This window comes from Lentinus tigrinus (assembly GCF_003813185.1).
Source record: "Lentinus tigrinus ALCF2SS1-7 unplaced genomic scaffold L226scaffold_3, whole genome shotgun sequence".
Lineage (NCBI taxonomy): Eukaryota > Fungi > Basidiomycota > Agaricomycetes > Polyporales > Polyporaceae > Lentinus > Lentinus tigrinus.
Window position 1 is genome coordinate 1,838,112 of NW_027137912.1, and position 11,723 is coordinate 1,849,834.

The following is an 11,723-nucleotide window of genomic DNA, read 5'->3' on the forward strand; positions in this document are numbered from 1 at the left end:
CTCCGGATCTTGGGACTGCTTGGGACCCATCCCGGCTTGACTTTCGACGACGACCTCTCGCCCCCTCACACGACATGTATCGCTCTCTGAGGGCTCTCTCAAGGACTAGTGTACGTGTTTCCGTTCTCAGGACGTGCTCGGCAATGCGACTAACGACATGGATGTGTAGCGTATAAGCCGCCGGTGGTCAAGCACCCAGGCTAATCCGCCACCAGCTGGAGGCCACTTGCCCTCCATCGCCACATCGGCCTTCCTGAAACCTACGCGCGATGTGTCTCTACGCACGCCTGGGCTGAGATGGGTGGACCCAGTGGACACAGACCCCGCGCACGATATGGTCGGACGCGAGACGCGCAAGATGAACATGTACCAGGCGGTCCGAGACGCGCTGAGGTACGCCGAAGTCCCGCCACCCTGCTTGTCCCTGAACGATAATCAACACGCTATCTCTGCAGCATTGCGCTCAGTAAGGACGATACTGCTGTGGTCTTTGGCGAAGATGTCGCGTTCGGGGGCGTGTTCCGATGCACCATGGTGAGTATCCTGTGCTATACGTATACGTCATGCGAGCTCCCGCTGACATGTCTTCGGATGATAGGGTCTCGCAGAGGAGTTTGGTCAGTGTCTTTTGGGCCTGTCAATCACCAATTCTCATAATGAGTCCCAGGTCGCGAACGTATCTTCAACACGCCATTAACGGAGCAGGGTATCGCTGGGTTCGGTATCGGTCTGGCCTCCATGGGGCACACTGCCATCGCTGAGATACAGTTTGCGGATTACATATTTCCGGCATTTGACCAGGTGCGACAATGCATGCAGCACAGAGAATATTGGACTCCTCCCGTGCTCAACATCGCCATGTGAATAGATTGTGAACGAGGCTGCGAAGTTCCGTTTTCGCAGTGGCGGCAATTACAATGCCGGCAAGTTGACCATCCGTTGTCCTTCTATGGCCGTTGGTCACGGAGCGCTGTATCATTCGCAGAGCCCTGAAGGGTTCTTCATGGGAGCAGCAGGTGTGAAGGTGATGTTTTCACGTTCTCAGGTTACCGGGATGAATGCTTAATACCGCCTTTGACAGATCGTGATCCCGCGGTCGCCCATCCAGGCCAAGGGTCTTTTGCTCAGCGCCATTCGAGACCCCAATCCAGTCATCTTCATGGAGCCCAAGATTCTGTACAGGTCGTCAGGTACGCTGTTCGCGCTTCGAGGGGCGCTGCGGATTCTGACGTTTTCATTGTCCAGTTGAACAGGTTCCCATAGACGACTACGAGCTTCCTCTCGGCAAAGCAGAGGTGCTCACACGCGGAAATGACCTGACTCTCGTCTCATGGGGAACGCCAGTATACCACTGCGAGACCGCATTAAAGATGCTCTCGCACCCTCCGCAGTCTATCGCAGAGCATGTGCCTGCATCATTACGTTCTGCCAAGGTCGAGCTAATTGACCTGCGCACCGTACTCCCATGGGATGTCGACACGGTTATCGAGAGTGTTAAGCGGACTGGCAGGCTTGTTGTCGTCCATGAAGCAAGCCGTACTGGCGGTGTCGGCGCGGAGATCGGTGCAGAGATCCAGAAGCAGTGCTTTTTGAAGCTCAACGCCCCGGTGAAGCTCGTTACCGGCTGGGAGTGAGTGCACGCATTCTCTGCGGACAGATAGAAATTGACGTTACTTCGTTTAGCACTCCGGTACCAATGGTTTACGAGAAGTTTTACGTCCCCGACGCCATTCGTATCCTGGATGCTATGATGGAGACCATGACATACTAACGGACTAATTCTGGATAGCTCTACTCGATGGGGTATATGACATTGTACACTATACTACGCAACACATCTTGATACCACAGGAACCCAACACGCTAGTCCTGACGCGAGCCAGTGAGTTTCAAGTCGGTATCAGCCGGTACGCTTTTCAGCTCAGGTACGTTTTCATCTTCGATATGATATACCCAAATATGCCCGCACTCTATTCAGAGGCCCTTGAGGCGACCGGCGGTCTGTCGATGATGCTCTTTGTCCTCATGGTCTTATTCGAAGCTGCTGAAGCGCCATACTCCATCACACATGGTGTTGAGAAGACCAGCTTACCCGCTAACCGCCAGGCTAAGTGTTTCAATGCAGATGCGGAGAGCCTGCAAGTGCATCCAGCTCCCAGCCCAATGTCGTCACGAGTACGTGACAAAACCTACGTTCAGGCCTCGAACCACTAGACGCGCCAAGGGAGCCAATGAGATTGACAGAAGTCCAAACGCCGTTGGCGGATAGCAAGCCTGGAGGCAGCCAGTGGCTCTCAAGCTGCTTGATGTGCACCACGCTGGTAATGCGTTGCAGGACGAAGACCTCTTATATGTGCTAGCAGATGGCCCTCTCCTTCAGTTCTCCTGCTTGACTGACTCTAGGAATGAACCAGAACTGGATTGCGTGAGTGACATCTTGACGAGATCGCTTTTTGTGGCAGCTCTCTGATCTCGTACATCTGCAGAGTAGACCTTGACGAGCGTGTCTGCCTTCACGGCGGAGGAAAACTCAAGGAGTGGTTCTGGAGCGACCCCGACTGTGTCCTCGATGCCCTGCGTGTGCCCGATACAGGGTGAGTCTTTCTCGACCGTTCCCGTGCCTACGAACACACAACTAACTATCATAATTCTATCTCGCAGCGAAACTATCAACGACCTCATCGCAGGCTATAGTGCTGTCCAGCGTGCACCCCTCTTCCGCCTCCCGCCCGAACTCATCGACCAGATATTCCACCAAATCATCATTTCCTCAGGGGCATACGACGCACGTCTCCTTCTCCTCGCACTCACCTGCAAGGCCCTCCTTGCCTGCGCGCGCCGGCACATCGTCCGCCGCCAGATGCGGCACCACGCTCCACTCGCGGGCCACCGCCTGATCTGCATTGGAGAGGGAGCGACCACCCTCGAGGACTACCCTCCTAGCATGCTTGCCACGTCGGAGGCGGAGGACCTCGCGACTAGCGCTGGGGATCGGGACGGAGAAACGTCGCTATACTCACGCGCGACAGCGCGTTGGCGGCGATACTCCTCCCGACGACCATGTTCAGGCTCGGACGCGGCGGGCGTCACCTGTGGTTTGGGCATGGCAGGTCTCGCCGCCGACCTGATATATCGCCCGTCGGCAGTGTCGCGCATGTCCCTGCAGGACTTCGTCCGCTTCCAGGCTCTCACGACGCCCTTGCCTCGGGCAGTTGAGTCGGGAGACCGGCCGCGGGTGCTGTGTAACCTGTCGAAGCAGGAATATGTCTGCGCCGAGCTGGGGAATGACTCAAGGCATATCACACTGTGGCAGATGTTGCTTGCATGCATCTGCTGGACATCATCCGCGAGTTTGACAGGCGAGATGGGCGGGGATAATGAGCAGCTGTACAGAGGGCGCTGGGCGGGTGACCGGTTTGCAATCAGGACGATGGACTTGACTAACATGATCAGTTGGTCTGCCGGGGACTCGGATGGGGCATGGAAGGACGTATCGTACGAGGTTATTCATCTCGTCAAGAGTCTTCAGAGTATCGCTACGATTCATTAGCATGTCATAACCGGAGTTATACATCACTGCTGTCCTTTCCCGACGTGTCGCCTCTAGAGCTCTAAGCCGCCGGCCCGGCACGCGGCGGCGGTATATGGCATTGCCTGACATTGAGTTGATGATTTCCGGTGGGATACAATGTCCTATGCATTGATTACCAGACTAGATCTACATACTAGTACAAGGCGACAGCAAGGGAGATGCGAATGTATCGTAATCAATGGAGTAAGTGTCCTACATAACATTAGCCCCTCTTCTTTCTCGAAGGCCCACCCCCAGGCGGAGCCTCCAGAACGTCCGCGGCGTCCAGCTTCCGCTTCACACCTGAAGGCGAAACGGGCGCAGGTGCAGATGCAGATGTAGACGCAGCCGTGGTGGCAGGTGCAGAGGCCGCCGCCGCCGCCGAAGGGGGAGCAGTGTCAAACGCCGGGATATCCAAGAATGCAGAGAAGTCTTCCCCAGATGGATCACCCCCTGCCTTGCCTGGCGAAGCAGGATAGCCAAGGTCAGGCAGGCCTGTGCTGTTCACCTGGTTCAGCCACGAATCGAACGACCACGGCTCATGGTCCGAGAGACCGCCCGAGCTCGAGCCCGTTGGCAGCGCGCTGCCGGTCGAGGTCTCCACGGACGGGAAGGACGGGTTGTTCGGGTCGAGGCCCATGTCGCGGATGAGGGAGTGGATGTTGGACTGGAGCGCGTCCATGTCCGCGTTGATCTCGGACGCATCTTGGTACGCTTTGTTCATGCGGTTTGAGTTGGCTAGCAGCGCCGCGTCCTGCGGCCCCGGTGCAGGGGCGGGTACGGGTGCGGATGCAAGGAAGAGTGGATCATGAATGATATTGGGGTTGCTCGAGCTTGCAGGGATGACAGGATGCGACTGGGGCTGTGACGACTGCGCGGCGTACGCGAGCGCGGGATAGGTGAGTTGTTGTGCGGATAGGGCGGCTGGGGGCAACGAGCCGGGAACTCCGAGGCCTGTGGATGGGTCTGCGGGGATATTGTACGGTTGCGCGTTCGCGAAGGTCTGCATGACGCGCTGAAAATGCGACGGAGAGCTCATCATCTGGTGCAAAGCGGCTTGCCACATCGCATCGGGACTGGCGGCGGTCTGGTCGACAGCCGCAGGCAGCGTGGTCGCGGGGCCGGCGGTAAATGTCTGAGGTGCAGCTGCCGGTAGGGTTGTTGGAGGATTCATAGGTTGGACGTCATGCAGTTCGTATTTGACAGGTTTTGGAGGAGATTTAGACTCGGCGACCTCGTTGGCCGTCAGTGTAGGGGAGGCATTCGAAGCTCCTGGCGTCTCGATGGACGCGAATCGTTCCGAGGCTGGACAGCAGAACTTCTCAGCCTTCTTGCAATCTGAGGAAGATGTGTGTGCCACTCACCGACTGAGAAAGGCGAATGCGCTCTGCTACCTGCATCGCTGTTCCCCTCGAACTCAGCGCCGAAGTGGTCCCCACCCTCGCCGTGGCTCGTCCGTCCATCCCCAATTAGCAGTCGCCTTGGAGGCGTTGGCTTCGCATCGCTGTGCAACTGGTCGTTGTTATGTCCCTGCATGACCCTCCCAAAGAGCCCTGCCAAGAACTTGAGTATACGGTTGATGGTGTCCTCATGCTTGGCATGTCTCTCCCTGGCCTCAATTGCCTCTTTCCACAATGCGTCGTTCGACTGCTTGAGAGCGCTCAGGTCCGCAGATATAGCCTGTTGCTGACGGCGGATAGTGCTGATACCCTCTACAATCGAGCGCACGTCCACGGCCTGAGTCTGACCCTGGCCATCCTGGGATGGCGGTGCTTGGAGGAGGCCCAGCGCGCTGTCTTCAACGTGATTCGGAGGATGACGCTTGCGCTGTATGAGCGCGAGAAGGTCGGGTTGGCCGCGGTGGAAGTATGGGTGCGCGAACTGGATGTGTTCAGTCTCGTTGTCCATGCGTAGGAGGCCCTGCTGGAGGGCGGAGATCTTGCGGAAGCCATAGAGGTTGAGCTGGCGGACGAAAGACGAGAAGTTCTGGTGTTTGAACCACTTGCCAAGCACCTCGCGCGCGAAGCGTTCTTGATTGTAGACTGCACGATGATTTGACATCAGGACCTGAGTAGCCCAGAGGCATGTCAAGGAGAAGTACGCACTATAGAATGAGTCTCCGGCATCCGACCATTTAATCAAGTTCTCGTTCGCAGGATCGTTAAGAATCCTGAAGAAGGAACGAGTCAGACAAACGAGCAGGAACATACACAGAGGCGACGGACTCGTATAGCTTGAGGAGGAAGCGAGGGATATTGTGCTGATGAGTCTTGGTGGTAGATTGGGGAGTGACGAGAGCACTTGGGCCGGCGATAGCGACCTGTGAGGCTTGCGACATACAGGAATGAGATTCAAACCCAGAGCAGGCAGAGAGGTGGCGGGAAGACTATCGGTGGCTGGATGACTGCGTACTGAGTGAGCTCGCCAAGGTTGCATCGGCCCGTCGTCATACCACGGTCATGTGATTCGCCTCCTGCCTTCCTCTGGCAGTGGCAGCACTCCTGGTCACTTCGTTCTACGACTACGCCTAAGCACCCCGCCTCCTGCAGCCCCATGTTTCCGACACTAGATACGCTCCGCTTCAATGCCTCCAACATCTTGTACGACTCTCGTGCGGAACCGGACTTGCTTCGCTGGCTCACCTACAACCTTGAAACTGCCTTGGCTCACTTGCAGGCTGTAGTCTCCATTCGCAGCTTCTCCCTCTGCGCTTCGCTTCTTTTCGCAAGTTTCGTCCTGCTACTTCATTTCTATCCACGGTCGCTCGTCCGGACTCCTGCGCGAGTGGCTCAAGCAAGGAAGATCCTTCAGGCGCTGCTCACTATCATCACGCCCACCCAGTCTGTCTGGCCGCGCGCATACGTTAACCTCGCCTATTTCGCCGCCGCCACCGGAGAACGTTCTGTTCCTTTGCCTCTGCAGACGCTCTATGAAGATGTCGTCAAGCAGCGCATCGAGCTCCGCAACCCCAAGCTTCACCTGCCTCTCTTGTTCAGAGGTGCCCTGGCTAGGGACACAGACCCTGGCCTATCTTTCGTCCTCAATATCGGTCCTAGATTGCAGATGGACGCGGACCACTGCAGGAAACGTCTGATTGTCCGTACCTCTGTGAGTGGTCCCGCATATGTCAACCAGGGGTGTACTGAATCCAGATCCCTGCAGTCTGTCCCTGCGAGTAAGTCCTTGTATGCGTCTTCCGCGCATGCGATCGCAACTCCTAGACACGCCGTCCGACAGCGTCCATGCACACTGCACAGAACAGACAAGACCGTGCGGTTCTTGGTCCTGGTTCGTCTCCATGCTGCTCGCTCTTCCTGGACATCTTCCATCAAGATATGCCCTCCGTCTCTCTCGACTGCATCCCTCCAGCCAGCCTCCACGCGCACCTCGAGGACCTCAAAGCTGCACTTGCTTCTGGCTCCTTCCTCATGCTAGGTCTGACGTCTCTCGCCTCCGCGGCCACCCTACATCAAGCCCGGCTTGCCACCGTCCCGTTCTTGCCCCGGAAGGCGAAGCTCCCACAAGGCTCTGGCTCTGGCTCCCGCTCTTCTAGGTCAAAATTGGTTCAACGCTCGACGACCCCGCTGCGGACGTCCGTCACGCAAGTCATCGACATGCTCAAGAGCGGCGGTATCCCAGTCACAGTTGAGATCGTCCAGAACGTGTCACGGGACTACGCGGACTTCATGCATGGGTATGTCGATAATCTGGAGCAAGACGCGGACGTGAGGGCGCAGTTTGTGCGTGAATGGGGGATGGAGGCATGGGTAGAGGAGAGGTTTTGCACAGTTTGGGAGGCTGCGTTGGTTGAGGTGGGACTGTTAGAGGCTTGGACGATTATTGTGCGCAAACCGGAATGAATTGGGTAGTCAGTGACGGTGCGGAAACTCAGCGTGCTGCGGCTTCGAGTTAATTTGCGCTGGCACTTCGCATATTCAAAGTCTGTTGCCAGCCAATGTCAACGAGAAGCCTCCAAAACTAAAACATATGCCATTATGTATGCGTCAAAGGAAATGAGAGCAGGTGGTACAAAATATGTTACAGAATAAACAGTAGATGTCCGCAAAATCGACAGTATAACGCACCGTCATGCGTTCACATTGCACACACAGAGTGGTTCAAGATGATGTATGCGCGAGGCTCCGCAGTGTCTGACTCGCCCTCGGGCAACCAGCTCCCCACCGTCAAGTCAAGTAGCGGCCCACCAGAACCCTCTTCATCGTGAGACACCGGGCGCCGCCGCGCTTCGCCGTCCGATACCTCGAGTAGGTCTCCGAGGAGCGGCCGCACTCGGGCAACGAGCATGTCGAATGCGTCTTCGTCCTCGTACACGTCTTCGGGCTCGAGGTCTTTCAGGACGGAACACTTCTCGCCATACGACCGTCGTTAGCGCCGAGCCGAACTTGAACGATGGTGAGAAGATGACCCACCCGTTGATCTGAGACTGACACGTCGAGCGTCGTGCCGTCTTCGTCGGCTATCCGGAAGCAGAGCTGGTAGAATGCGCGCACGAACGAATCGTCCTCCATCGCGTCGTCGCACTTTGTGCACATCCGCCGTGTCTTCGGTATGCTGCCGGCGTCCTCGCAATCAACGACGGTTCAGGTGACAAGACAGAATCCGATACGTACGTTTCGTTGCACGACGTGCACCGCAGCACCACGCAGTCGCGCAGGTCGTCGGGGAAGAAGTCAACCACTCGCGCTTGCACGCGGAACACACCGGGGCAAGTGTCGCTGGCCTTCACGTCGGCGAGAGAGATGTACTGCTTGGAGTTTGCTACGGCTTTGTCCTTGCCCTTCGCCTTGGTCGAAAGTTCTGGCGGCGATGCCTGCTGCCTTTCCGTCCCGTCCGTCGCCTTAGCCTGGCGGGCAGCGCGCGCTTCCTTGACCTTCTTGTTGGGCTTGGGCTTGGACTGAGTCGCGTGCAACGCCTCCTTCCGCCTTCAACGAAGTAAGTAACGAACAGTCAACGCCTCACTGACCCACGTACTTGAGCAAAGCCCGCAGCTCGGTGTTCTTGGTCGAGTTCGGGTTGAGCTTCATGATCAGCCTCTCATCTCCGCCTAGACGTCCACAAATGCGGCCTTCACCGCCCGTCTGATGCAGGCGGAGCTTGCGAATGGAAATGACGTCTCCAACTTCGAGGTTCCTTGCAGTCTCGACCTGCGAATCGTACAGCGATATACGCACAATGCGGTCGGCAGACACAGTCGGAGTGACGATTGATGGGGAGACCGTCACAAGGTCGGGACGGGAGGTGTAGTCGGTGACATAGAGGTAGAGGAAGTCGTCTTTCGGGGAGACATGGACAACCTGACTGATGCATAAGGCGGAGATTTTGATGAAAGAACGGGCGCGGGACCATACCTCGACCGTGCAGTTGAAGTGGTGATCCTTCTCGGCCTCCTCCATGAGCTGGTGAGGCCACTCGTGCCCGCCACCATCCCGGTTCGCCCTTGCCTCCCACTCCTTCTTCCGCCTGGTTCGGTGGACGTTCAGCACAGCGCCGAGAAGAAAACGTGAAGAAAGATGACTGTACACACTTCAAGAGTTCAACGAGGTGGGGCTCGCCCTCAAGCTGGTCTTCGTCGAGCTTGGTGATCTTCGGGCCCTCCACCATCTTGCCCTCCACGTACCCACTCCCGCTCCACTTGAGCTTGATGTTACGTATGGTATAAAATTCTCCGGGCTTCATGGTCGGACCGCGAGCGTTCGCAGTCTCCCATAGCTCGACTGGGAGAACTACTTCAGTGAGCTTGGGAGGGCACCACGAGCCATGCGTGGGTGGCATGGACTGATGGTGGGTGTAATCGGTGACGAAGAGCATATACACATCGTACACGCTGTTATTGTTCTGGACGCCATGCAAGACCTGAATTGCATACTGTTAGAGATGCAGTTGGATGCAAATTAGAGACCTTACCTCGACAGTGCAATCGAAATACTCGCCGGGCTCGACCTGCGAGATCAGCTTATGCTCCCGGACACGTTTGGCTGGTATCAGTGGTGCTGGGTCTACGCCGTATGACATCGCACTAGAAGCGAGGTCTCGCCACCAGTCTCCCAAGCGCAGACTGCGCTGAAGTTCAACCGTGTCCGCCTTGAGATGACGGAGAGTGTTGGCAGGCGCCGTAGACACTTTTCCTGTCTTCACGTGGAAGACGGCCCATTGCCAAGGTTTGAACGATGCACCAACAGCACCGTACGAATCGCCCTGAGAGAACGGTTGACGTTTGACATATTCTCATGCAAGCTGACGACTTACCATCATGTTGCGCAATAAGAGGATATCGCCGGGCTCTGGATCCGGAAAGGCCTTCTCGGCCTTATTGAACAAGGTGACACTCAATCCGTTGGAGGCAAGATTCGAGGGGTCGGACAAGGAAAATGAAGCCATGTACTCTGCGCGTTCATCAACTACAGCATCGCATGCAAGGAGGGGAATACTAACCGCCCTTGGCCGTCGTCTTTTCCTCGGGAAGAGAAGTGACAACTCCCATGATGTTGCCCCTGTATCTGTCTTGTACCTCGATCAACGGTATATACTTACCCTATAGCAGCAAGTAAGGTCAGCCATAGAGAGCATTTGTCTGCGCCACGTACGAATTGCGTGGAGCAGGCAGTTCGTAGGGATGCAACCGGGTCCTCAGGCTCCTTTTTGACGTTGCGAGAGAGAGCGGGTTGTTCAGGCTCAGATTCATCATTTTGTGGGGGGCGTTCAACCCCAGTCGTAGTTGCAGCCTGGGTGGCGTCGATTGTTCGAACCTCAGGAGCCTCCGGCTGGTCCCAAACCTCCTCGTTGAACAACTCGTCGGGGATATCCTGTTCAGCGGCAGCCCAAAGCTCGTCATCGTCATCGAAATCTGCACTCTGTGCTCTGGAACCAGTGTCGGGTTCCGCGTTTCGGGCCGCATGTTTTCTCTGCCTCCGTTCCTGATTCAGCCTTAACTTCTTCGCAGCACGACCTCTAAGAGGAGGCTCGGCAGGATCAACTTGAGGCTCCTTCCTCCGTTTCTTCTTCTTCTCCATCTTACCTGCAGGGGGACGCGGAGGAGAATGAGAGTGGCGTGGCGCCTGCTGAGCAACATCCTGGGGACGTTCCTCTGCGAAAACTGTTGCCGGGCCGGATCCTGACGCGTCGACACTAGGAGAGTTGGGCTGAGACTTTGCAGCCTCTGGAGGCGGCGAGGGGAGACTCTGTGGATTCTGCGAGTCGGAGTTCGCCTGCTTTGATTCATCGACTGATGGTGCCCCTCGTGGGTCAACAAGCATTCTGGCGGATGGTCCTGGCGCAGCGGCGCTCTCATTTGATAGGACTATGGCCATTGCAGTGTCAGTGAGCACGAAGGGCAAAGTGATTTGGATGTCTACGGCATACCCGATAACTCTTCCCGACTGTGCTCAATGGTGGTAAGATGAGCTGATGTTTCCTGTACGGGTGGAGGCGGGGTTCGCTTCCGCTTCATTGGAACAGTGGAGGGGCTAGCGTTGAGAGTCTCAACGACAGAAGGGCCAGGTGAAGTGGATACTGCATTTCGCGATTGTGCTATCAAGAGAGCATTCGATACCAATTTCAAAGACTACTCTCTTGTACGACCAAGAACACTCACCTGCGAAGTTGTTCACGAATACCTCCTCTCCTGTCTTCGACTTCATATGAACCACCAGCCCTTCCCGCCAGACAAATCTCTTCTGTAGCGTCAATGGAGCCTTTGGTATATCCTCCAGCTCCAGGCCACGGACGGCTATCCGGACAACTGTCCCCACACTCAGAGGAAGAACATTGATCCACTTGGGGTCCGCGAAGATCGACACATTTGCGCGGTTCGCCCTCTCGACTGTCATTTGAAACGTACAACAGCCAGCTGCTATGGTCGGCCTTCCAAAAACCTTGCCTCCAATCCAACCAGAGCCATCTGCGCCTTTCTGGGGAATCTCGCAGGCGACTTTCCGGTCTCCTGGAGGGAACGCCGCGGTGACAATGACCTCGAAGTCGGAGTTACTAGGTGTCAGAACTTCAGGCAAGCTGTTTATAGTCATCTGATCATCGAGAGGAGCTTGAAGCACTGAGCGAGAGGTTGCTGCAGGGTAAAGTAGAGCCAAGATCGAGTGGTTTGGGAGCGCGCATGTCGCGACGCGTCTTGACGCGT

The 11,723-nt window shown here is 56.4% G+C and overlaps 5 protein-coding genes across 5 annotated transcripts; 3 read left to right on the plus strand and 2 right to left on the minus strand.

Annotated features, from left to right (window-relative positions):
• Nucleotides 1-74: 74 nt before the first annotated feature.
• On the plus strand, nucleotides 75-1,771 carry L226DRAFT_543019 (pyruvate dehydrogenase; the record flags this gene model as incomplete). Its single annotated transcript, XM_067682168.1, has 9 exons — nucleotides 75-110; nucleotides 170-393; nucleotides 456-534; nucleotides 599-617; nucleotides 668-801; nucleotides 869-1,024; nucleotides 1,082-1,190; nucleotides 1,246-1,630; nucleotides 1,684-1,771. 9 exons carry the CDS (start codon nucleotides 75-77, stop codon nucleotides 1,769-1,771), a joined length of 1,230 nt encoding a protein of 409 aa, XP_067540999.1.
• Nucleotides 1,772-2,030: 259 nt separating this feature from the next.
• L226DRAFT_530591 (uncharacterized protein) lies at nucleotides 2,031-3,596 on the plus strand. Its single transcript, XM_067679894.1, has 3 exons — nucleotides 2,031-2,425; nucleotides 2,487-2,594; nucleotides 2,662-3,596. Exons 1-3 carry the CDS (start codon nucleotides 2,406-2,408, stop codon nucleotides 3,548-3,550), a joined length of 1,017 nt encoding a protein of 338 aa, XP_067541000.1. The 5' UTR covers nucleotides 2,031-2,405; the 3' UTR covers nucleotides 3,551-3,596.
• Nucleotides 3,597-3,613: 17 nt separating this feature from the next.
• L226DRAFT_500934 (uncharacterized protein) lies at nucleotides 3,614-5,965 on the minus strand. The gene is made up of 4 exons (XM_067677803.1): nucleotides 5,797-5,965; nucleotides 5,677-5,741; nucleotides 4,936-5,613; nucleotides 3,614-4,876 (listed from the first exon to the last, which is right to left on the minus strand). The coding sequence occupies exons 1-4, from the start codon at nucleotides 5,907-5,909 to the stop codon at nucleotides 3,795-3,797; spliced, it is 1,938 nt and encodes a 645-aa protein (XP_067541001.1). The 5' UTR covers nucleotides 5,910-5,965; the 3' UTR covers nucleotides 3,614-3,794.
• A 159-nt stretch (nucleotides 5,966-6,124) lies between these two features.
• On the plus strand, nucleotides 6,125-7,455 carry L226DRAFT_609331 (uncharacterized protein; the record flags this gene model as incomplete). Its single annotated transcript, XM_067686044.1, has 3 exons — nucleotides 6,125-6,679; nucleotides 6,734-6,746; nucleotides 6,809-7,455. 3 exons carry the CDS (start codon nucleotides 6,125-6,127, stop codon nucleotides 7,429-7,431), a joined length of 1,191 nt encoding a protein of 396 aa, XP_067541002.1. The 3' UTR covers nucleotides 7,432-7,455.
• An 84-nt stretch (nucleotides 7,456-7,539) lies between these two features.
• On the minus strand, nucleotides 7,540-11,675 carry L226DRAFT_609332 (uncharacterized protein). The gene is made up of 12 exons (XM_067686045.1): nucleotides 11,184-11,675; nucleotides 10,952-11,119; nucleotides 10,177-10,889; nucleotides 10,025-10,124; nucleotides 9,839-9,975; nucleotides 9,497-9,787; nucleotides 9,117-9,445; nucleotides 8,941-9,052; nucleotides 8,564-8,886; nucleotides 8,203-8,514; nucleotides 8,002-8,143; nucleotides 7,540-7,936 (listed from the first exon to the last, which is right to left on the minus strand). Exons 1-12 carry the CDS (start codon nucleotides 11,611-11,613, stop codon nucleotides 7,667-7,669), a joined length of 3,327 nt encoding a protein of 1,108 aa, XP_067541003.1. The 5' UTR covers nucleotides 11,614-11,675; the 3' UTR covers nucleotides 7,540-7,666.
• Between the last annotated feature and the right edge of the window lie 48 nt (nucleotides 11,676-11,723).